Below are 26,386 nucleotides of genomic sequence, written 5' to 3' on the forward strand. Positions count from 1 at the left end.
GTTAGGGTGTAGGGGTTAGGGTGTAGGGTGTAGGGGTTAGGGTGTAGGGGTTAGGGTCATACAGTCATCTTAGGTCAAATAGCAAAGTAAAAATATGACATTATTTATTGTCTCTTTGTGTATTTTATATACAGTGTTGTTGTTGCAGATCAACCTATCAGCTGACTAACAGAACTGATCAATCAACCAATCAAATTAATCAACCAGTCAAGTAATCAATCGACGGCTGCAGAGACACAACATTACATGCCTTTAGAGACAGAAGGATTAAAAACCCCCGAGGAGTCGTACATCTAGAATCATTACCGTTAATTATTACAAACCAAACAAAATAACCAGGAAATAAATAAAACATTTAAAATCAGAATCATCAATTCATTTCTCTGTACAGATATTATTATATGATATTGCAACCTGATATTGTGCATAAGAGCATCATCACCATCATCATCATCATCATCATCATCATCATCATCATCATCATCATCATCATCATCATCACCATCATCATCATCATCACCATCATCATCATCATCATCATCATCATCATCACCATCATCATCATCACTATCATCATCATCACCATCATCATCATCATCATCACCATCATCATCATCACTATTATCATCATCATCATCATCATCATCACCACTATTATCAGCATCATCACCATCATCATCACCATCATCATCATCACCATCATCATCATCATCACCATCATCATCATCACTATCATCATCATCACCATCATCATCATCATCATCACCATCATCATCATCACTATTATCATCATCATCATCATCATCATCATCACCACTATTATCAGCATCATCACCATCATCATCACCATCATCATCATCATCATCATCATCATCATCATCATCATCATCACCATCATCATCACCATCATCATCATCATCATCATCATCATCACCACTATCATCATCATCACCAAATCTGTTTAAAAGAAGGGCTGTTTCACCAGCGCAGTTAAAAGGTCCAGTTTGGCTTCAAACTGTTTTACTTTACAGGCAATGATGTAGTGTGTGTGTGTGTGTGTGTGTGTACATGTCTAGTGTGTGTGTGTGTGTGTGTGTGCATGTCTAGTGTGTGTAGTGTGTGTGTGTGTAAATGTCTAATGTGTGTGTGTGTGTGTGTGTACATGTCTAGTGTGTGTGTGTGTGTGTGTGCATGTCTAGTGTGTGTAGTGTGTGTGTGTGTACATGTCTAATGTGTGTGTGTGTGTGTGTACATGTCTAGTGTGTGTGTACATGTCTAATGTGTGTGTGTGTGTACATGTCTAGTGTGTGTGTGTGTGTGTGTACATGTCTAGTGTGTGTGTGTGTGTACATGTCTAGTGTGTGTGTGTGTGTGTGTGCATGTCTAGTGTGTGTAGTGTGTGTGTGTGTACATGTCTAATGTGTGTGTGTGTGTGTACATGTCTAGTGTGTGTAGTGTGTGTGTGTACACGTGTAGTGTGTGTGTGTGTGTGTGTGTACACGTGTAGTGTGTGTGTGTGTACATGTCTAGTGTGTGTAGTGTGTGTGTGTGTGTACATGTCTAGTGTGTGTAGTGTGTGTGTCAGGATGACTAGCTGATCTAATGGGGTAAAGACAGCATCTCTCCTCCCTCTTAATCCCTGTGTTTAAAATCAATACAGATTCTCAGTTACAACACACACACACACACACACACTGTACTGCCATCCCCTGGAGACAGTGTGTGTGTGATGTGTGTGTGTGTGTTACGTAACCGTGTTCAGTTGTAGAAAATAATTTTTGGTCACGTGTCAGGGTAGCAGAGTATAAAATATCCTACAAAGTGAAGAACAGCTAGAAGACACGACCTCATAGCGTCAGTCTCAATACAGACCTGTACAACAACGTCATGGTGTCTCTGTGTGTGTGTGTCTGTTTACTCTGTAGAAGAGTGGTTAGGAAGCATGCAAGGTCATGTGTTAGGGAGGGAGGGGGGTTTTAGGGTGCTAACGCCGTAGAACTAGAACGATTAGAACACTCATCACCATTCCGTGTTCTGAGCCCATTCACGTGGAATGTGGGATGGATCATCACAGTTGTGTCTCCATGGCGATACCATTGTCTGGCTGTGTGTTCTGTTCATTCCAGCTGTATGGGCTATAGAAGTAAACCCTGATTGGGGATTCTATCTAATCTCAGCCCTCTGGCTAGCTAACTGCTAGTGTGACGACTAGAGAGCCATCAGTCCTAGTGCAATATGTGTTAGGTAGGGGTTATCCCTGGAAGAGAGAGGGGGGAGCTGGGGGTTATCCCTGGAAGAGAGAGGGGGGAGCTGGGGGTTATCCCTGGTAGAGAGAGGGGGGAGCTGGGGGTTATCTCTGGTAGAGAGAGGGGGGAGCTGGGGGTTATCCCTGGAAGAGAGAGGGGAGAGCTGGGGGTTATCCCTGGAAGAGAGAGGGGAGAGCTGGGGGTTATCCCTGGAAGAGAGAGGGGAGAGCTGGGGGTTATCCTTGGTAGAGATGGGGGAGAGCTGGGGTTATCCCTGGTAGAGAGGGGGGAGAGCTGGGGGTTATCCCTGGAAGAGAGAGAGAGAGGGGGGAGAGGATCTCTCTCTCTCAAAATAACCAAAGAGCGGGTTTAGAGCCCAGCTGTGTCAGAGGAGAGGAGGGATCAGAAGTTAGAGGTCATCCAGATGAACATCCTACCCAGTCCCAGGGTACACAGAGCAGTCTATGAGTCCATCAGTCTCTGTGTATGGTTCAGCTCTTTTCCTGTACAACCTCTCCTCTCCTCTCCTCTCCTCTCCTTTCTCCTCCCCTCCTCTCCTCTCCTCTCCTCTCCTCTCCTCTCCTCTCCTCTCCCTTCCCCTCCCCTCCCCTCCTCTCCTCTCCTCTCCTCTCCTCTCCTCTCCTCTCCTCTCCCCTCCCCTCCTCTCCTCTCCTCTCCTCTCCTCTCCTCTCCTCTCCTCTCCTCTCCTCTCCTCTCCCCTCCCTTCTCCTCTCCTCTCCTCCCCTCCCCTCCTCTCCTCTCCTCTCCTCTCCTCTCCTCTCCTCTCCTCTCCTCTCCTCTCCTCTCCTGTAAAGTCAGTGGTAGACCACCTGTTTATAGGTTGTATAGTATTAGTGGTTTATGAAGGAGGTTTAACTCCTCATAGAAAACACTGAGGACTAGGACTGTTCTGTTCAGCTGTGTGTGTGTGTGTTTGTTAAGTCAGATTTGTCCCTAACACCAGCACACACAATCTCTCTCCCGTGTGTGTGTGTGTCTCAGACATCGGACTCGATGCTGGGCATGCGTCGGTAGAGGCGTGGCCTGTTTCCACCGGCGCTGGAGGCCCGGGGAGCCGTCACGTAGCCGATTGGCTGCTGGGCCGCAACGGCGGGCGGAGCCATCACGTACGACATCACGGCCGTCTCTGAGGCCACGGGGTAGAAGAACTCCTGGTGGTTAGCGTGGGGATGCCCGTGGTGGTTGCCGAGCGTCATCGCCAGGGGGACTAGTTGTTTGTAGAGGTCGGTGGCGGAGCGGCCATGTGCCAGGCGCTGTGCTGCGGCCAGGCTGTTCTCTCCTCGCTGCCCCGTCCCCCCTCCGCCCTGCAGGAAGGGGTTATGGGAGGGCCGGTCGGGGTACAGGGACTTGGAGCGGCGGGGGAGGGGCAGGGGGAGGGGCAGGACGGGGTCCAGAGAGTGGTTGAGGGGGGAGGAGGAGTAGGGTCGGTCAGAGCGCATGGTGAGGACGTTAGCATAGGGACTATCCTCCAGGAGACCAAAGCTGTTGTTATCTCTGCTGTTGTCCCTGTCTGGAAGACTGAACCCTCTGAACTGACTCTGCTGCCGCTCTGCCTCCCTGCCGCCCCCCCGACGCTGCTGCTGCTGCTGCTTCTCAGGGACGTTCTCGTAGGAGGGCTGTCGGCTGAGCTGGGTGGAGAGGTGAGATCCTGGGGGGGAGGTTCCGGCAGGGGGGAGGTAGTGACTCACCAACCCATCACCCTCGCCCACCAGACCCAGCTCGCTCTGAGGCAGGTAGTGGGTGAACATGTCCCCGCCAGAGTGAGGGTGTGTGTGCTGGGTGTGTGTGTGTGCGTGTGGGGAGTGTGCGTGTGGAGAGTGTGCGTGTGGAGAGTGTGCGTGTGGAGAGTGTGCGTGTGGGGAGTGTGCGTGTGGAGAGTGTGCGTTTGGGGAGTGTGCGTGTGCCTGTGAATAGGTCTGGTACTGCAGCTGGTCTTCACTGATGTCGTAGAGGTTTCCCAGGTGGACACAGGCATCACAGCGGTTCTGAGGGGAGCGGACTGTGTACAGACCAGAGTAACCTGATAATTTACCTAGACAGGACCGGCAATGGGTCTGTCTCTGGCCCCCTGGGGCATCGTAGGAGCCATCTAGAGAGAGGAGAGGGGAGAGAGGAGGAGAGGAGAGAGGAGAGAGGAGAGAGGAGAGAGGAGAGAGGAGAGGAGAGGAGAGAGGAGAGGAGAGGAGAGGGGAGAGAGGAGGAGAGGAGAGGAGAGAGGAGAGGGGAGAGAGGAGAGAGGAGAGGAGAGGAGAGGTGAGGAGAGGGGAGAGAGGAGAGATGAGATGAGAGGAGAGGAGAGGAGAGGAGAGGAGAGGAGAGGAGAGGAGAGGAGAGGGGAGAGAGGAGAGATGAGAGGAGAGGGCAGAGAGGAGAGAGGGGAGAGGGGAGGAGAAGGTAAGGGAGAGGAGGGAAGGGAGGGGAGAGAGGGAGGGGAGGAGAAGGGAGGGAAGGGAGAGGAGAGGAGAGGAGAGGAGAGGAGAGGAGAGGAGAGGAGAGGAGAGGAGAGGAGAGGAGAGGGAAGACGAGAGGGGATGTATTGATTAAAATAATGTATTGATTAAGAAAATGTATTGATTAACATCATGTATTGATTAAGAGTACGTTATCATTTTGGTCCCTTGCAGAACCAACTGTAGCAACAAAACAGAACCCAGGGCTGCTGAGATTAGATGTCTCTTATCTGTGTCAAATGTCTGACAGCAATAATTACCCCTCTAGTTTATTGAACTGAATGGAATTCATTTGAGGAAATAAAATAAGGGACATTTAAACATGCTAATTACCACAGAACATGGTGCGGATTACCACAGAACATGGTGCTGATTACCACAGAACACGGTGCTGATTACCACAGAACATGGTGCTGATTACCACAGAACACGGTGCTGATTACCACAGAACATGGTGCTGATTACCACAGAACATGGTGCTGATTACCACAGAACATGGTGCTGATTACCACAGAACATGGTTCTGATTACCACAGAACACGGTGCTGATTACCACAGAACATGGTGCTGATTACCACAGAACACGGTGCTGATTACCACAGAACATGGTTCTGATTACCACAGAACATGGTGCTGATTACCACAGAACACGGTAGACATTTAATACCATAGGTATACTATATTAATACCTCTATAGTACTATAGTTATACTACATGAATACCTCTATAGTACTCTAGTTATACCACATTACTACTTCTATAATACCATAGTTATACTATATTGATACCTCTATAGTATTCTAGGTATACTACATTACTACTTCTATAATACCATAGGTATGCTATATTAATACCTCTATAGTACTCTAGTTATACTACAGTACTACTTCTATAATACCATAGTTATACTATATTAATACCTCTATAGTACTATAGTTATACTACATGAATACCTCTATAGTACTCTAGTTATACCACATTACTACTTCTATAATACCATAGTTATACTATATTAATACCTCTATAGTACTCTAGTTATACCACATTACTACTTCTATAATACCATAGTTATACTATATTAATACCTCTATAGTACTATAGTTATACTACAGTACTACTTCTATAATACCATAAGTATACTATATTAATACCTCTATAGTACTATAGTTATACTACAGTAATACTTACCGTTCTTGTCATTGCTGGAGGAGGCAGCTCCAGTGTTGTTGTGTTTGTAGGTGTTGTACTTCTATAATACTATAGTTATACTACAGTACTACAGTTATACAACCGTTATACTACAGTAATACTACAGTAATGCTTACTGCTCTTGTCTTTGCCTGAGGAGGCAGCTCCAGTGCTGGTGCTGTACTTCTATAATACTATAGCTATACTACAGTAAAACTACAGTAATACTTCTATAGTACTACAGTAATACTACATGAATACTTACTGCTCTTGTCTTTGCCTGAGGAGGCAGCTCCAGTGCTGGTGTGTTTGTAGGTGCTGTACTTCTTGTCCTTCAGCGAGTGGAGGTCAGCGTCGGCAGAGTGGCTGTGGTGCAGCAGACTGGCGCTCAGCTGCAGGATGGAATCGTCCACGGCGTTGGAGTGCTCCGAGTGAGAGTGTCTGAGGTCGGAGTGCGTGTGTGTGACGTCGGGGGGTTCCTGGAGGCTGTCTCTCTGGTAGAGCGGGGCGGAGTGTAGACTGGCCTGGTCTGAGTCTATGGAATAGATCTTCTCGTGACTCCTCCCACTGCCGCCTCCCCCTCCCACACCTCCCACCCCCCCCACCGGGCGTTTCTTCAGCCCGTCTTTTGGGGGTTTGAACCCCCCCATCCCCATCCTGGGCCCCCCCAGATCGGATTCCATGTAGGAGGGGGGCCGGCTGGAACACTCGGAGATGTCGGAATGGGGCGGGTCTTCAGGGAGGTAACGCTGGCTCTTCATTGTTGCATGGCCCGGGACAGAGGCGGAGCCAGCGGATCCGGGGGCGGGACCACCGGCGGGACCGGACAACGGGATTGGTCCTTGTTTCAGCGTCTCCACACTCTTCTTCCATAGGGCGCGGGGTTTGGAAGCGGGGCCGGCCGGGCCGGGGGGGTGGGGTTTGCCGTTGTCGGCGGTAACGCTGACCTCTACGTCGTTGAGGCTGAGGGGGTGGGGTTTGGGTTTCCCAGGGTACGGGCCTGGGGATGAGTTATTCAGCAGGTCTTTGTGCCGACCCAGGAAGCCCTGTAGAGTGGAAGTGTTGCTATAGAGACCACCCTGGCCTTTAGGAGACAGACTGACGACAGAGTTACCTAGAGGAAAGACAGCACAACATCTATAATCTAAAGAGACCACCTGGAGACAGCACAACATTTATAATCTTTAGAGACCACCTGGAGACAGTATAACATCTATAACCTATAGAGACCACCTGGAGATAGTATAACATCTATAACATAGAGACCTCCTGGAGACAGTATAACTTCTATAACATAGAGACCACCTGGAGACAGTATAACATCTATAATCTATAGAGACCACCTGGAGACAGTATAACATCTATAATCTATAGAGACCACCTGGAGACAGTATAACATCTATAATCTATAGAGACCACCTGGAGACAGTATAACATCTATAACATAGAGACCACCTGGAGACAGTATAACATCTATAACATAGAGACCACCTGGAGACAGTATAACATATATAATCTATAGAGACCACCTGGAGACAGTATAACATCTATAATCTATAGAGACCTCCTGGAGACAGTATAACATATATAATCCACAGTGACCTCCTGGAGACAGTATAACATCTATAATCTATAGAGACCTCCTGGAGACAGTAAAACATCTATAATCTATAGAGACCTCCTGGAGACAGTATAACATCTATAATCTATAGAGACCACCTGGAGACAGTATAACATCTATATTCTATAGAGACCTCCTGGAGACAGTATAACATCTATAATCTATAGAGACCTCCTGGAGACAGTATAACATCTATAATCTATAGAGACCTCCTGGAGACAGTATAACATCTATAATCTGAATACTGAATCTACACCTCTACTGTGGGGTTCTGTTACTACATTTATTATGTCTACACCTCTACTGTGGGATTCTGTTACTACATTTATTAATGTCTACACCTCTACGTGGGGTTCTGTTACTACATTTATTATGTCTACACCTCTACTGTGGGGTTCTGTTACTACATTTATTAATGTCTACACCTCTACTGTGGGGTTCTGTTACTACATTTATTAATGTCTACACCTCTACTGTGGGGTTCTGTTACTACATTTATTATGTCTACACCTCTACTGTGGGATTCTGTTACTACATTTATTAATGTCTACACCTCTACTGTGGGGTTCTGTTACTACATTTATTATGTCTACACCTCTACTGTGGGGTTCTGTTACTACATTTATTATGTCTACACCTCTACTGTGGGGTTCTGTTACTACATTTATTATGTCTACACCTCTACTGTGGGGTTCTGTTACTACATTTATTAATGTCTACACCTCTACTGTGGGGTTCTGTTACTACATTTATTATGTCTACACCTCTACTGTGGGGTTCTGTTACTACATTTATTAATGTCTACACCTCTACTGTGGGGTTCTGTTACTACATTTATTATGTCTACACCTCTACTGTGGGGTTCTGTTACTACATGTATTAATGTCTACACCTCTACTGTGGGGTTCTGTTACTACATTTATTATGTCTACACCTCTACTGTGGGGTTCTGTTACTACATTTATTATGTCTACACCTCTACTGTGGGGTTCAGTTACTACATTTATTATGTCTGCACCTCTACTGTGGGGTTCAGTTACTACATTTATTATGTCTACACCTCTACTGTGGGGTTCTGTTACTACATTTATTATGTCTACACCTCTACTGTGGGGTTCTGTTACTACATTTATTAATGTCTACACCTCTACTGTGGGGTTCTGTTACTACATTTATTAATGTCTACACCTCTACTGTGGGGTTCAGTTACTACATTTATTATGTCTACTGTGGGGTTCTGTTACTACTTTTATTATGTCTACACCTCTACTGTGGGGTTCTGTTACTACATTTATTATGTCTACTGTGGGGTTCTGTTACTACATTTATTAATGTCTACACCTCTACTGTGGGGTTCTGTTACTACATTTATTACGTCTACACCTCTACTGTGGGGTTCTGTTACTACATTTATTAATGTCTACACCTCTACTGTGGGGTTCTGTTACTACATTTATTATGTCTACACCTCTACTGTGGGGTTCTGTTACTACATTTATTATGTCTACACCTCTACTGTGGGGTTCTGTTACTACATTTATTATGTCTACTGTGGGGTTCTGCTACTACATTTATTATGTCTACCTTCAGTTTTGAAAAAAAAAATGTTTCTACAGACACTTTAATGGATACTTTTACATGATATTATGTTATCTAATCATTAATTTAACAAATACAAAAAAATGTATATATTAAATTGTTTTTTGTCTTAAAGTATAATTGTTAGAGATGATTAATGTTACTGTCCCCTCTACAACAACAAAAACAAGACTTAAATACGTGTACATTTGCATTGGGAGTTTCAATATGGCCGACTTGTACCTTCCAGGCCTCTCATAGCATCAGCCGTTCAAGATGTATATACATCATTGGGTACGACAGTTGAAATAAGCTGATGAGGCATTTTTAAGTTACATTCTTGAAGAATCAAAGGATATATAATCCTGAATTTAATAAAATGTAAGTAGCAGATTTTCCCTTTAATTTCCTGATAAAATTCCCCAACATTTTTCCTGAAGTCCCGGTTGGAATCTTCCCAGGGATTTTGAAATCCTCCAACCAGGTATTTTTTTTGGAAAGGTTCCTGTAATTCTATCATTTTTGTTGCTTGGTTAGAGATGTGAGGTCAGGGGTTAGAGGTCATGGGGTTATCATACCTTTCATCATGTTGATGATACCGGGCTGCAGCAAGGCCGGGGAGCGTTTAGGAGATGAAGAAGACAGGGTGATCTTCTTAGCTGACTTCAGAAGGTGTAACATGTTGGCCTGAGGAGAGAAGTCCAACTCCGGAGGCTTCTTCTTTAACTCTATATGGACCCCGTGGACACAAGACCAGATACCCTGGAGAGGAGGAGATGAGGAAGAGAGGAGGGGGCGATGATGATGATGGTGATGGAGGGGCGGGAGGAAGGGAGGAAAAAGGGAACAGACAGCGAGAGGAAGAAGATTAGTGTGAGGCAGCACACACACACACACACACACAGAGAGAGAGAGAGAGAGAGAGAGACAGAGAGGGAGAGAGAGAGAGAGTGACAGAGAGAGAGAGAGAGAGAGTGACAGAGAGAGAGAGAGAGAGAGAGAGAGAGAGAGAGAGAGAGAGAGAGAGAGAGAGAGAGAGAGAGAGAGACAGAGAGGGAGGGAGGGAGAGAGTGAGAGAGAGAGAGAGAGAGAGAGTGACAGAGAGAGAGAGAGAGAGAGAGAGAGTGAGAGAGAGACAGAGAGGGAGAGAGAGAGAGAGTGACAGAGAGAGAGAGAGAGAGAGTGACAGAGAGAGAGAGAGAGAGAGAGAGAGTGAGAGACAGACAGACAGACAAAAGAGTAACCCTTGGTAGTAGCGCTACTCCTCTTAACTCCTCTTAACTCCTCACAAACAGACTGGCCCTTACCCAGGCTAAGAGACAGTAGAAAGAGACAGTAGAAAGACAGGCTAAGAGACAGTAGAAAGAGACTGGCCCTAACCCAGGCTGAGGGACAATAGAATGAGACTGGCCCTAACCCAGGCTGAGACAGTAGAAACAGACTGGCCCTAACCCAGGCTAAGAGACAGTAGAAAGAGACAGTAGAAAGACAGGCTAAGAGACAGTAGAAAGAGACTGGCCCTAAAACAGGCTGAGGGACAATAGAATGAGACTGGCCCTAACCCAGGCTGAGACAGTAAAAACAGACTGGCCCTAACCCAGGCTGAGACAGTAGAAACAGACTGGTCCTAACCTAGGCTGAGAGACAATAGAATGAGACTGGCCCTAACCCAGGCTGAGACAGTAGAAACAGCCTGGCGCTAACCCAGGCTAAGAAACAGTAGAAACAGACTGGTCCTAACCCAGGCTAAGAGACAGTAGAAAGAGACTGGCCCTAACCCAGGCTAGGAGACAGTAGAAAGAGACTGGCCCTAATCCAGGCTAAGGGACAGTAGAAAGAGACTGGCCCTAAGCCAGAATAAGAGACAGTAGAAACAGACTGGCCCTAACCCAGAATAAGAGACAGTAGAAACAGACTGGCCCTAACCCAGAATAAGAGACAGTAGAAACAGACTGGCCCTAACCCAGGTTAGGAGACAATAGAAAGAGACTGGCCCTAACCCAGAATAAGAGACAGTAGAAACAGACTGGCCCTAAGCCAGAATAAGAGACAGTAGAAACAGACTGGCCCTAACCCAGAATAAGAGACAGTAGAAACAGACTGGCCCTAACCCAGAATAAGAGACAGTAGAAAGAGAATGACCCTAACCCAGGCTGAGAGACAGTAGAAACAGACTGGCCCTAACCCAGGCTGAGAGACAGTAGAAACAGACTGGCCCTAACCCAGGCTGAGACAGTAGAAAGAGACTGGCCCTAACCCAGGCTGAGAGACAGTAGAAACAGACTGGCCCTAACCCAGGCTGAGAGACAGTAGAAACAGACTGGCCCTAACCCAGGCTGAGAGACAGTAGAAACAGACTGGCCCTAACCCAGGCTGAGAGACAGTAGAAACAGACTGGCCCTAACCCAGGCTGAGAGACAGTAGAAACAGACTGGCCCTAACCCCGGCTGAGAAAGGATGGCTAGTAAAGTACAGGTGCAGAATAGAGAACAGAGACAGAGGGTGAGGTGATGTATCTGTTCTCTGCCTCAGGCTGCAACACCTGGCTCTATTTCACAGCAGTAACCTGACCATCTCCCTCCGTCCTTCCTCCATCTCTTTCTCTCTCTCTCTCTCTCTCTCTCTCTCTCTCTCTCTCTCTCTCTCTCCTTCCTCCACCTCTCTCTCTCTCTCTCTCTCTCTCTCTCTCTCCTTCCTCCACCTCTCTCTCCTCCTCCATCTCTCTCTATCTCCTTCTCCCTCCTTCCTCCATCCCAACTCCCTCTCTCTCTCCATCTCAACCTGACAGACAGACCAGTGAAACAGCAACTTGAACTCCTGTAGAAGAGGTGTTCTTCAGCCCTTAGCAAAGGTACCTTACCCCCATACCCCCTACATACCCCATACATCCTACCCCCTACCCCCTCCACCCCACCCAGTACCCTAACCCCTACCCAGTACCCTAACCCCTACATTCCACACCTTAACCCCTGCATTCTACACCCTAACCCCTACATTCTACACCCTAACCCTTAACCCCTACATTCTACACCTTAACCCCTACATTCCACACCCTAACCCCTACATTCTACACCCTAACCCCTACGTTCTACACCCTAACCCCTACCCAGTACCCTAACCCCTACCCAGTACCCTAACCCCTACCCAGTACCCTAACCCCTACATTCCACACATTAACCCCTGCATTCTACACCCTAACCCCTACATTCTACACCCTAACCCTTAACCCCTACATTCCACACCCTAACCCCTGCATTCTACATCTTAACCCCTACATTCTACACATTAACCCCTACATTCTACACCTTAACCCCTACATTCTACACCTTAACCCCTACATTCTACACCCTAACCCCTACATTCTACACCCTAACCCTTAACCCCTACATTCTACACCCTAACCCCTACATTCTACACCCTAACCCTTAACCCCTACATTCTACACATTAACCCCTACATTCTACACCTTAACCCCTACATTCCACACCCTAATCCCTGCATTCTACACCCTAACCCCTACATTCTAAAACTTAACCCCTACCCAGTACCCTAACCTCTACATTCTACACCCTACCCCTACCCAGTACACTAGCCCCTACATTCTACACCCTAACCCTACCCAGTACCCTAACCCCTACGTTCTACACCTTAACCACCTACATTCTACACCCTAACCCCTACATCTACACCCTAACCTCTACATTTTACACCCTAAACCCTACATTCTACACCCTAACCCCTACATTCTACACCTTAACCCCTACATTCTACACCTTAACCCCTACATTCCACACCCTAACCCCTACATTCTAAATCTTAACCCTACATTCTACACCCTAACCCCTACATTCTAAACCCTAACCCCTACATTCTACACCTTAACCCCTACATTCTACACCCTAACCCCTACATTCTAAATCTTAACCCTACATTCTACACCCTAACCCCTACATTCTACACCTTAACCCCTACATTCTACACCTTAACCCCTACATTCTACACCCTAACCTCTACATTCTACACCCTAACCCTACCCAGTACCCTAACCCCTACGTTCTACACCTTAACCACCTACATTCTACACTTTAACCCCTACATCTACACCCTAACCTCTACATTTTACACCCTAAACACTACATTCTACACCCTAACCCCTACCCAGTACCCTAACCTCTACATTCTACACCCTACCCCTACCCAGTACACTAGCCCCTACATTCTACACCCTAACCCTACTCAGTACCCTAACCCCTACATTCTACACCCTAACCCTACCAAGTACCCTAACCTCTACATTCTACACCCTAACCCCTACCCAGTACCCTAACCCCTACATTCTACACTCTAAACCCTACATTATACACTTTAACCCCTACATTCTACACCCTAACCCTTAACCCCTACATTCTACACTCTAAACCCTACATTCCACACATTAACCCCTGCATTCTACACCCTAACCCCTACATTATACACCCTAACCCTTAACCCCTACATTCTACACCTTAACCCCTACATTCCACACCCTAACCCCTGCATTCTAAATCTTAACCCCTACCCAGTACCCTAACCTCTACATTCTACACCCTAACCTCTACATTCTACACCCTAACCCTTAACCCCTACATTCTACACATTAACCCCTACATTCTACACCTTAACCCCTACATTCCACACCCTAACCCCTGCATTCTACACCCTAACCCCTACATTCTAAATCTTAACCCCTACCCAGTACACTAGCCCCTACATTCTACATTCTACACCCTAACCCTACCCAGTACCCTAACCCCTACGTTCTACACCTTAACCACCTACATTCTACACCCTAACCCCTACATCTACACCCTAACCCCTACATTCTACACCCTAACCCCTACATTCTACACCCTAAACCCTACATTCTACACTTTAACCACTACATTCTACACCCTAACCTCTACATTTTACACCCTAAACCCTACATTCTACACCCTAACCCCTACCCAGTACCCTAACCTCTACATTCTACACCCTACCCCTACCCAGTACCCTAGCCCCTACATTCTACACCCTAACCCCTACCCAGTACCCTAGCCCCTACCCAGTACCCTACCCAGCACCCTAGCCCCTACATTCTACACCCTAACCCCTACATTCTACACCCTAACCCCTACCCAGTACCCTAACCCCTACCCAGTACCCTAACCCCTACCCAGTACCCAAACCCTACCCAGTACCCTAACCCCTACCCAGTACCCTAGCCCCTACCCAGTACCCTGACCCCTACCCAGTACCCTAACCCCTACCCAGTACCCTAACCCCTACCCAGTACCCTAGCCCCTACCCAGTACCCTGACCCCTACCCAGTACCCTAACCCCTACCCAGTACCCTAACCCCTATCCAGTTCCCTAACCCCTACCCAGTACCCTAACCCCTACCCAGTACCCTTCAGTCTTACCCTGCTGATGGTGAAGAGCAGACCAGGTCGTCCGTTACAGACTCCAGTGAAACAGTATCTCAGCCTCCAGTAGAAGAGGTGTTCTGATATGAAGGTAATTAGAGACAGGCCCATGGCGGTGGCCAGCATGTAAAACACTCCGGCCATGTTGTCTATATCCAGCTGACTGGACATCACCTCGTTCTTCTCATGGTGACAGATCCCCGTTAGCCAGATAGCCTCCAACTCCTCCATCTCACCTGGAGAAGAGGGGAGAGAGAGAGAGAGAGAGAGAGAGAGAGAGCGAGAGAGAGAGAGAGAGAGAGAGAGAGATAGAGAGAGAGAGAGGTAGAAGAGAGAGAGAGAGAGAGAGAGAGAGAGAAGAGAGAGAGAGAGAGAGAGAGAGAGAGAGAGAGAGAGAAGAGAGAGAGAGAGAGTGGGGGCAGGGAGAGATAGAGAGGTTGGGGTAGAGAGATTGAGAGATTGAGAGATAGACAGTAAGTAGTCTATGACATGATCTATTGATAGAGAGAGAGAGATAGAAAGGTAGACAGTAAGTAGTCTATGACATGATCTATTGATAGAGAGAGAGAGATAGAGGTAGACAGTAAGTAGTCTATGACATGATCTATTGAGAGAGAGAGAGAGAGAGAGAGAGAGAGAGGTAGACAGTAAGTAAAGTATATGACATGATCTATTGATAGAGAGAGAGAGGTAGACAGTAAGTAGTCTATGACATGATCTATTGATAGAGAGAGAGAGGTAGACAGTAAGTAGTCTATGACATGATCTATTGATAGAGAGAGAGAGGTAGACAGTAAGTAGTCTATGACATGATCTATTGAGAGAGAGAGAGAGGTAGACTGTGAGTAAAGGCTGAGACATGATCTATTGATAGAGGGAGAGAGGTAGACAGTAAGTAGTCTATGACATGATCTATTGATAGAGAGAGAGAGAGAGAGAGAGAGGTAGACAGTAAGTAGTCTATGACATGATCTATTGATAGAGAGAGAGAGAGGTAGACAGTAAGTAGTCTATGACATGATATATTGATAGAGAGAGAGAGAGAGAGGTAGACAGTAAGTAGTCTATGACATGATCTATTGATAGAGTGAGAGAGAGAGACAGTAGGTAGTCTATGACATGATCTATTGATAGAGAGAGAGAGGTAGACAGTAAGTAGTCTATGACATGATCTATTGATAGAGAGAGAGAGGTAGACAGTAAGTAGTCTATGACATGATCTATTGATAGAGAGAGAGATGTAGACAGTAAGTAGTCTATGACATGATCTATTGATAGAGAGAGAGAGAGAGAGAGGTAGACAGTAAGTAGTCTATGACATGATCTATTGATAGAGAGAGGGAGATAGAGGTAGACAGTAAGTAGTCTATGACATGATCTATTGATAGAGAGAGAGAGAGAGAGAGAGAGAGGTAGACAGTAAGTAGTCTATGACATGATCTATTGATAGAGAGAGAGAGGTAGACAGTAAGTAAAGTATGTGACATGATCTATTGATAGAGAGAGAGAGGTAGACAGTAAGTAGTCTATGACATGATCTATTGAGAGAGAGAGAGAGGTAGACAGTAAGTAAAGGCTATGACATGATCTATTGATAGAGAGAGAAGGGGGTGAGGAGGGGTGAGGAGGGGGAGACAGAAGGGGTGCGGAGGGGTGAGGAGGGGGAGACAGAAGGGGGTGAGGTGGGCTGAGGAGGGGGAGACAGAAGGGGGTGGAGAGGGGTGAGGAGGGGGAGACGGTAATATGTGTACATGTGTACATGGTAACTCTGTGATGGTAATACTGTAGTCTGCTAGCTGGCTGTGTGAATGTAACCATGGTAACTGTGTGATGGTAATACTGTAGTCTGCTAGCTGGCTGTGTGAATGTAACCATGGTAACTGTGTGATGGTAATACTGTAGTCTGCTAGCTGGCTGTGTAAATGTAACCATGGTAACTGTGTGATGGTAATACTGTAGTCTGCTAGCTGGCTGTGTGAATGTAACCATGGTAACTGTGTAATGTTAATACTGTAGTCTACTAGCTGGCTGTGTGAATGTAACCATGGTAATACTAGCTGGTCTATCTTCTTGTTATTAGCTATTATAGCATGCCTACCAATAATATACCCTTACTCCTGAAGTGTGCACTCGTTCACTACATGACATGATCTATCATGTGTGTCCAAGATGGCGTAGCAGTAGGACGTATTGTCGTGTAGTGTCCCTTGTATATATCGTTTGTTTTCGTTTTTTTCTTCACATATCTTTAAAACTTTTTGCTGAACCTCAACTTCTTCTAAATACTCTCCTGCAACCCGCCTCACCCAACGTAGCTATTTTTCCTAAAGTATTTATATTTACTTCGGACCTGGAACCCCTCAACTGAAGCTAGCCAACGAACTACCAGCTTCAGCAAAACATTGCTAGCGGTCTTCAGCTAACCGGTCATCAGCTAACCTTTAGCTCGGAAAGCTCTCGCCAGTTCGAACAACGCGACTCTAACCAGAGCATAACGGACCTATTTATTATTTTATTTTATTTTTCATCCCCGGATTCCCATCGCAAACGGAACATTTTGAGCTCCTGGGCTACAATATCCAGACCCACGACCGGTCCATCGATGTCACTGCATGAAGAGGAATAAACAGATACCCCCATCGCGACGTCCCCAAAGGCTAACTCTCTAGCCCTTGCTATCTCCTTGCTTGCAAATTCGGCCTGCTAACTGCTAGCTTGTTTAGCCCGGTCCGCTAACTGCTACCGTGTTTAGCACCGTCTACTAACTGTTAGCTTGTTAGCACAGGCCTGCTAACCGTCTGAATCGCCGCGTCCCAAACACTCACTGAACCCATATTTACTTTCTATCCCTTTTCGATTTTTAATTTGTTTATACCTTCCGGTAACCTGCCTCACCCAATGTGATACGGAACCGCTATTATCTTTACATTTTTAGAACACACTCAAGAACCTCCAGAAGCTAACCAGCTAACTGGCTACAAGCTATTTGGTCATTGTTAGTTTTCTAACCTGGATAACACTCGCCAGTCCAGCTTCCCTGCCCCATCCACCGCTGCCCCTTGGACACTGATCACTTGACTACATAGCTGATGCATGCTGGACTGTCCATTAATCACGGTAATCCATTCTGCTTGTTTATGTTTTATCTGTCGGCCCCAGCCGCACTTAGGCTCTGTGTGTAGTTAATCCGACCCTCTCTGCCTAATCAATCGCCATTCTACCTGCTGTTGTTGTGCTAGCTGATTAGCTGTTGTCTCACCTACTGTTTTAGCTAGCTCTCCCAATTCAACACCTGTGATTACTGTATGCCTCGCTGTATGTCTCTCTCATATGTCAATATGCCTTGTATACTGTTGTGCAGGTTAGTTATCATTGTTTTAGTTTACAATGGAGCCCCTAGTTCCACTCTTTATACCCCTGTTACCTCCTTTGTCCCACCCCCCACACATGCGGTGACCTCACCCATTACAACCAGCATGTCCAGAGATACAACCTCTCTCATCATCACCCAGTGCCTGGGCTTACCTCCGCTGTACCCGCACCCCACCATACCCCTGTTTGCGCATTACGCCCTGAATATATTCTACCATGCCCAGAAACCTGCTCCTCTTATTCTCTGTCCCCAACGCCCTAGGCGACCAGTTTTGATAGCCTTCAGCCGCACCCTCATACTACTCCTTCTCTGTTCCGCGGGTGATGTGGAGGTAAACCCAGGCCCTGCATGTCCCCAGGCACCCTCATTTGTTGACTTCTGTGATCGAAAAAGCCTTGGTTTCATGCATGTCAACATCAGAAGCCTCCTCCCTAAGTTTGTCTTACTCACTGCTCTAGCACACTCTGCTAACCCTGATGTCCTTGCCGTGTCTGAATCCTGGCTCAGGAAGGCCACCAAAAATTCTGAGATTTCCATACCCAACTATAACATCTTCCGTCAAGATAGAACTGCCAAAGGAGGAGGAGTTGCAGTCTACTGCAGAGAGAGCCTGCAAAGTAATGTCATACTTTCCAGGTCCATACCCAAACAGTTCGAACTACTAATTTTGAAAATTACTCTCTCCAGAAATAAGTCTCTCACTGTTGCCGCCTGCTACCGACCCCCCTCAGCTCCCAGCTGTGCCCTGGACACCATTTGTGAATTGATCGCCCCCCATCTAGCTTCAGAGTTTGTTCTGTTAGGTGACCTAAACTGGGATATGCTTAACACCCCGGCAGTCCTACAATCTAAGCTAGATGCCCTCAATCTCACTCAAATCATCAAGGAACCCACCAGGTACAACCCTAACTCTGTAAACAAGGGCACCCTCATTGACGTCATCCTGACCAACTGGCCCTCCAAATACACCTCCGCTGTCTTCAACCAGGATCTCAGCGATCACTGCCTCATTGCCTGTATCCGCTACGGAGCCGCAGTCAAACGACCACCCCTCATCACTGTCAAACGCTCCCTAAAACACTTCTGTGAGCAGGCCTTTCTAATCGACCTGGCCCGGGTATCCTGGAAGGACATTGACCTCATCCCGTCAGTTGAGGATGCCTGGTCTTTCTTTAAAAGTAACTTCCTCACCATTTTAGATAAGCATGCTCCGTTCAAAAAATGCAGAACTAAGAACAGATATAGCCCCTGGTTCACTCCAGACCTGACTGCCCTCGACCAGCACAAAAACATCCTGTGGCGGACTGCACTAACATCGAACAGTCCCCGCGATATGCAACTGTTCAGGGAAGTCAGGAACCAATACACACAGTCAGTCAGGAAAGCTAAAGCCAACTTCTTCAGGCAGAAGTTTGCATCCTGTAGCTCCAACTCCAAAAAGTTCTGGGACACTGTGAAGTCCATGGAGAACAAGAGCACCTCCTCCCAGCTGCCCACTGCACTGAGGCTAGGTAACACGGTCACCACCGATAAATCCATGATTATCGAAAACTTCAACAAGCATTTCTCAACGGCTGGCCATGCCTTCCGCCTGGCTACTCCAACCTCGTCCAACAGCTCCCCCCCCCCCCGCAGCTACTCGCCCAAGCCTCTCCAGGTTCTCCTTTACCCAAATCCAGATAGCAGATGTTCTGAAAGAGCTGCAAAACCTGGACCCGTACAAATCAGCTGGGCTTGACAATCTGGACCCTCTATTCCTGAAACTATCCGCCGCCATTGTCGCAACCCCTATTACCAGCCTGTTCAACCTCTCTTTCATATCGTCTGAGATCCCCAAGGATTGGAAAGCTGCCGCAGTCATCCCCCTCTTCAAAGGGGGCGACACCCTGGACCCAAACTGTTACAGACCAATATCCATCCTGCCCTGCCTATCTAAGGTCTTCGAAAGCCAAGTCAACAAACAGATCACTGACCATCTTGAATCCCACCGTACCTTCTCCGCTGTGCAATCTGGTTTCCGAGCTGGTCACGGGTGTACCTCAGCCACGCTCAAGGTGCTAAACGATATCATAACCGCCATCGATAAAAAACAGTACTGTGCAGCCGTCTTCATAGACCTTGCCAAGGCTTTCGACTCTGTCAATCACCGTATTCTTATTGGCAGACTCAGTAGCCTCGGTTTTTCGGATGACTGCCTTGCCTGGTTCACCAATTACTTTGCAGACAGAGTTCAGTGTGTCAAATCGGAGGGCATGCTGTCCGGTCCTCTGGCAGTCTCTGTGGGGGTGCCACAGGGTTCAATTCTCGGGCCGACTCTTTTCTCTGTATATATCAATGATGTTTCTCATGCTGCGGGCGATTCCCTGATCCACCTCTACGCAGACGACACCATTCTATATACTTCCGGCCCGTCCTTGGACACTGTGCTATCTAACCTCCAAACGAGCTTCAATGCCATACAGCACTCCTTCCGTGGCCTCCAACTGCTCTTAAACGCTAGTAAAACCAAATGCATGCTTTTCAACCGTTCGCTGCCTGCACCCGCACGCCTGACCAGCATCACCACCCTGGATGGTTCCGACCTTGAATATGTGGACATCTATAAGTACCTAGGTGTCTGGCTAGACTCTAAACTCTCCTTCCAGACCCATATCAAACATCTCCAATCGAAAATCAAATCAAGAGTCGGCTTTCTATTCCGCAACAAAGCCTCCTTCACTCACGCCGCCAAACTTACCCTAGTAAAACTGACTATCCTACCGATCCTCGACTTCGGCGATGTCATCTACAAAATTGCTTCCAACACTCTACTCAGCAAACTGGATGCAGTTTATCACAGTGCCATCCGTTTTGTCACTAAAGCACCTTATACCACCCACCACTGCGACTTGTATGCTCTAATCGGCTGGCCCTCGCTACATATTCGTCGCCAGACCCACTGGCTCCAGCTCATCTACAAGTCCATGCTAGGTAAAGCTCCGCCTTATCTCAGTTCACTGGTTACGATGGCAACACCCATCCGTAGCACGCGCTCCAGCAGGTGTATCTCACTGATCATCCCTAAAGCCAACACCTCATTTGGCCGCCTTTCGTTCCAGTTCTCTGCTGCCTGTGATTGGAACGAATTGCAAAAATCACTGAAGTTGGAGACTTTTATCTCCCTCACCAACTTCAAACATCTGCTATCTGAGCAGCTAACCGATCGCTGCAGCTGTACATAGTCTATTGGTAAATAGCCCACCCATTTTTACCTACCTCATCCCCATACTGTTTTTATTTATTTATTTTTCTGCTCTTTTGCACACCAATATCTCTACCTTTACATAACCATCTGATCATTTATCACTCCAGTGTTAATCTGCATAATTGTAATTATTTGCCTACCTTCTCATGCCTTTTGCACACAATGTATATATAGACTCCCCTTTTTTCTACTGTGTTATTGACTTGTTAATTGTTTACTCCATGTGTAACTCTGTGTTGTCTGTTCACACTGCTATGCCTTATCTTGGCCAGGTCGCAGTTGCAAATGAGAACTTGTTCTCAACTAGCCTACCTGGTTAAATAAAGGTGAAATAAATAAAAAAACATCCCAGACATTTAAAAAGCATTGGATTGGTGGAGGTACTTGTGGGAGTCTCCTATTTCTCATTCGAGTCCTTTCCTTTCAGATCACTGAAGGGAAGGGAACAAGTGTACACTTTGTGAGGAAGGACAGATAGTGGGACCAGAGTGGAACATGCTAGCTGTGTGGCCTGGCAGGGAAGGCTGTAATGTATTGTAGTGGAGATGTAGTGTAGATTCTCTACATTGTAGTGATTAGTGACACTGTAGTGTAGTGGAGATGTAGTGTAGATTCTCTACATTGTAGTGATTAGTGACACTGTAGTGTATCATTTTCCCTCAGGGAAAATGGTGTCCATTTAGTGGAGCTGCATGGTCCAGGTACTGCTGCTCTCCTCTCCTCCCTCTCTCCCCTTTCTCATCCCTCTCTCCTCTCTCCTCTTTCTCATATCTCTCTCCTCTCCTCCTCTCCTCTCTTCTCCTCTCCTCTCTCCTCCTCTCCTCTCTCCTCTCCTCTCTCCCCTTTCTCATATCTATCTCCTCTCCTCCTCTCCTCTCTTCTCCTCTCCTCTCTCCTCCTCTCCTCTCTACTCTCCTCTCTCCCCTTTCTCATATCTCTCTCCTCTCCTCCCTCCTCTCTCCTCCTCTCCTCTCATCCTTCTCTCCACCTCTCCTCCCTTTCTCCTCACCTCCTCTCATCGCTCTCTCCTCCTCTCATCCCTCTCTCCTCTTCTCATCCCTCTCTCCTCTCCTCACTCTCATCCCTCACCTCCTTTCATGCCTCCCTCCTCTCCTCCTCTCCTCCCTCACCTCCTCTCATGCCTCCCTCCTCTCCTCCTCTCATCCCTCACCTCCTCTCATGCCTCCCTCCTCTCATCCCCTCTCCTCCTCTCCTCACTCTCTCCTCTCCTCCCTTTCTCCTGAATCAGAATGAGTGAGCTAACTGTAAGTGGCTCTGGATAAGAGCGCCTGCTAAATGACTAACATGTCAATGTAGAGAGACATGAAGAGAGTGTTGGATATTATGAGAGACGAGAAGAGAGACGAGAGGAGAGTGTAGGATATGTAGAGAGACAAGAAGAGAGTGTAGGATATGTAGAGAGACAAGAAGAGAGAAGAGATGAGAGACGAGAAGAGAATGTAGAATATGAAGAGAGACGAGAAGAGAGACGAGGAGAGTAGGATATGTAGAGAGACGAGAGGGTAGGATATGAAGAGAGACGAGAAGAGAGAAGATGAGAGACGAGAAGAGAATGTAGGATATGAAGAGAGACAAGAAGAGAGATGAGGAGAGTGTAGGATATGTGGAGAGATTAGAAGAGAGGGTAGGTTATGTAGAGAGACGAGAAGAGAGGGTAGGATATGTAGAGAGACGAGAAGAGAGGGTAGGATATGTAGAGAGACGAGAAGAGAGTGTAGGATATGAAGAGAGATGAGAAGAGAGTGTAGGATATGTAGAGAGACGAGAATAGAGTGCAGGATATGTAGAGAGACGAGAAGAGAAGAGAAGGGGAGAGCCGAGCAGAGGAATGGAGAGGGAGAGGAAAGGATAGCAGAGGAAAGGAGAGCAGAGGAAAGAAGAGGAGAGGAGAGGAGAGGAGAGGAGAGGAGAGGAGAGGAGAGGAGAGGAAAGGATAGCAGAGGAAAGGAGAGCAGAGGAAAGAAGAGGAGAGGAGAGGAGAGGAGAGGAGAGGAGAGGAGAGGAGAGGAGAGGAGAGGAGAGGAAAGGAGAGGAGAGGAGAGGAGAGCAGAGGAAAGGAGAGGAGAGGAGAGGAGAGGAGAGGAGAGGAGAGGAGAGGAGAGGAGAGCAGATGAAAGGAGAGAAAAGGAGAGGACCACAAACAGCGAGGTGTAGACAACACAGTGAAATGCTTACTTGCCAGTTCTCCTCTCTTGGACTTGGCTGAACAGAAGTGTAACAGTAGAGAAGACAGATGAAAAAACAGACAGAAATAACATACAACCCTATTTACATATACCCTATTTAAATATACCATATTTACATATACACTATTTACATACAACCCTATTTACATACAACCCTATTTTAACACAACCCTATTTACATACAACCCTATTTACATACAACCCTATTTACATACAACCCTATTTACATATACACTATTTACATATACACTATTTACATATACCCTATTTACATACACCCTATTTACATATAACCATATTTACATATAACCCCATTTACATATATCCATATTTACATATACCCTATTTACAAATAACCCTATTTAAATATAACCCTATTTACATATAACCATATTTACATATGCACTATCTACATATACCCCATATTTAAATATAACCCTATTTACATATAACCCTATTTACATATACCCTATTTACATATAACCATATTTACATATAACCCTATTTACATATACCCATATTTACATATACCCTATTTACAAATAACCCTATTTAAATATAACCCTATTTACATATAACCATATTTACATATGCACTATTTTCATATACCCCTATTTAAATATAACCCTATTTACATATGCACTATTTACATATACCCCTATTTACATATAACCCTATTTACATATACATGTATTTACATATACATTAATAATCACATATACAGTATAGAAATACAGGACTGGTTGAGGGAGGAGAGGACAGTGATATAGAAGGGTTAAATATGGTAGAGAGAGGAGAGGACATGAAAGGAGAGTAGAGGAAAGGAGAGGAGAGGAGGAGAGCAGAGGAAAGGAAAGGAGAAGAGAGGAGAGGAGAGGAGAGGAGAGGAGAGGAGAGGGGAGGAGAGGGGAGGAGAGGAGAGGAGAGGAGAGGAGAGGAGAGGAGAGGAGAGGCGAGGAGAGGAGAGGAGAGGAGAGTCCTACCATCTCCTATGATGGCCAGTATAGCCAAGTCCACCTGTCGTTTCCAGTGCGACCCTTTCTGCAGAGCGATGCCGTAGCCGGTGGTGGCAAAGATGTACCCGCTGCCGATGGTAACCAGCTTACAGCCATCGTCTCTGCCAGCAGCATAGTTTAACACAGCAGCATCATAGATGAAGGCATCCAGTTTACTGTAACAAAACACACAGAGGAACTATAAACTCAGTTTACTGTAACAAAAACACACAGAGGAACTATAAACTCAGTTTACTGTAACAAAACACACAGAGGAACTATAAACTCAGTTTACTGTAACAAAACACACAGAGGAACTATAAACTCAGTTTACTGTAACGAAACACACAGAGGAAAAATAAACTCAGTTTACTGTAACGAAACACACAGAGGAAAAATATACTCAGTTTACTGTAACAAAACACACAGACAAAATTCCCACCGTGAAGCATGGAGCAGGTGTGATAGTGTGGGGGAGCTTTGCTGGTGAGACTGTCTGTGATTTATTTATTTAGAATTCAAGGCACACTTAACCAGCATGGCTACCACAGCATTCTGCAGCGATACGCCATCCTGTCTGGTTTGCACTTAGTGGAACTATCATTTGTTTTTCAACAGGACAATGACCCAACACACCTCCAGTCTGTGTAAGGGACTTTTGACTAAGAAGGAGAGTGATGGTGTGCTGCATCAGAGGACCTGGTCTCCACAATCTCCCGACCTCAACCCAAATGAGATGGTTTGGGATGAGTTGGACCGCAGAGTGGAAAAGCAGCCAACAAGTGCTCAGCATATGGGGGAACTCCTTCAAGACGGTTGGAAAAGCATTCCAGGTGAAGCTGGTTGAGAGAATGCCAAGAGTGTGCAAAGCTGTCAACAAGGCAAAGCTGTGGCTACATTGAATAATTAAAACTTAGATTGATACTTTTTTTGTTACTACATGATTCCATACGTGTTATTTCGTAGGTGTGTCCAAACTTTTGACTGGTACTGTAGGTTTCAGTGTGTTTTACTTCTTCTAGGGACTGTGTGTGTGTGTGTGTGTGTGTGTGTGTGTCCAGTAGGTTCACCTCTTCACGGTCGGAAACTACGAGAAATAAACATTTTAATTTAATTTCATAGTTTAAAAACATTCTACATTCCAGGCTCCAAATAACCACCGCCTGGAACCCTAATGGACAAGGGATCTGAAAGATGGCAGAGAGCTGAGGAGATTTCACATCGACCTCGCTGCACTCTCTGAAACTCCACTGGCCGGTGAAGAGCACCTGTAGGAGTAAGAAAGGCAGATAGACCCTTTTCTTGAAAGGAAGCTGGCTGGTGAACAAATGGTCCCTGGACTAGGGATCGGCTATTAACAATGAACTCATCGGCCACTTCGACAAACGTCTTATGACCATCCGTTTGGTGCTTTGCAAACAATCAAACGGCTCCAACCCTTTGACTCACAGGATGAAGTTTAACAGAGTTATACTCCGGTACTTCTGGTTGTGTGAATGTAACCATAGTAACTGTTACACTCCAACCCTTTGACTCCGGTACTTCTGGTTGTGTGAATGTAACCGTAGTAACTGTTATACTCCGGTACTTCTGGTTGTGTGAATGTAACCGTAGTAACGGTTATACTCCGGTACTTCTGGTTGTGTGAATGTAACCGTAGTAACGGTTATACTCCGGTACTTCTGGTTGTGTGAATGTAACCGTAGTAACGGTTATACTCCGGTACTTCTGGTTGTGTGAATGTAACCGTAGTAACGGTTATACTCCGTTACTTCTGGTTGTGTGAATGTAACCGTAGTAACGGTTATACTCCGGTACTTCTGGTTGTGTGAATGTAACCGTAGTAACGGTTATACTCCAACCCTTTGACTCCGGTACTTCTGGTTGTGTGAATGTAACCGTAGTAACGGTTATACTCCAGTACTTCTGGTTGTGTGAATGTAACCGTAGTAACGGTTATACTCCAACCCTTTGACTCCGGTACTTCTGGTTGTGTGAATGTAACCGTAGTAACGGTTA

The 26,386-nt window shown here is 46.3% G+C and overlaps 1 protein-coding gene across 1 annotated transcript in view; it reads right to left on the minus strand.

The window, feature by feature from the left end:
• Nucleotides 1–3,046: 3,046 nt before the first annotated feature.
• Nucleotides 3,047–26,386, minus strand: part of LOC139424261 (glutamate receptor ionotropic, NMDA 2A-like) — an 87,736-nt gene continuing 64,396 nt past the window's right edge. Inside the window, exons 12-16 of the mRNA XM_071175949.1 lie at nucleotides 24,356–24,543; nucleotides 14,546–14,784; nucleotides 9,683–9,866; nucleotides 6,171–7,019; nucleotides 3,047–4,356 (exon numbers count right to left, since the gene is read on the minus strand). Coding sequence (XP_071032050.1) covers nucleotides 3,245–4,356; nucleotides 6,171–7,019; nucleotides 9,683–9,866; nucleotides 14,546–14,784; nucleotides 24,356–24,543 — 2,572 coding nt within the window. The 3' untranslated portion in view covers nucleotides 3,047–3,244. The remainder of the gene's footprint in view (nucleotides 4,357–6,170; nucleotides 7,020–9,682; nucleotides 9,867–14,545; nucleotides 14,785–24,355; nucleotides 24,544–26,386) is intronic.

Source organism: Oncorhynchus clarkii, chromosome 13, assembly GCF_045791955.1.
Source record: "Oncorhynchus clarkii lewisi isolate Uvic-CL-2024 chromosome 13, UVic_Ocla_1.0, whole genome shotgun sequence".
NCBI lineage: Eukaryota > Metazoa > Chordata > Actinopteri > Salmoniformes > Salmonidae > Oncorhynchus > Oncorhynchus clarkii.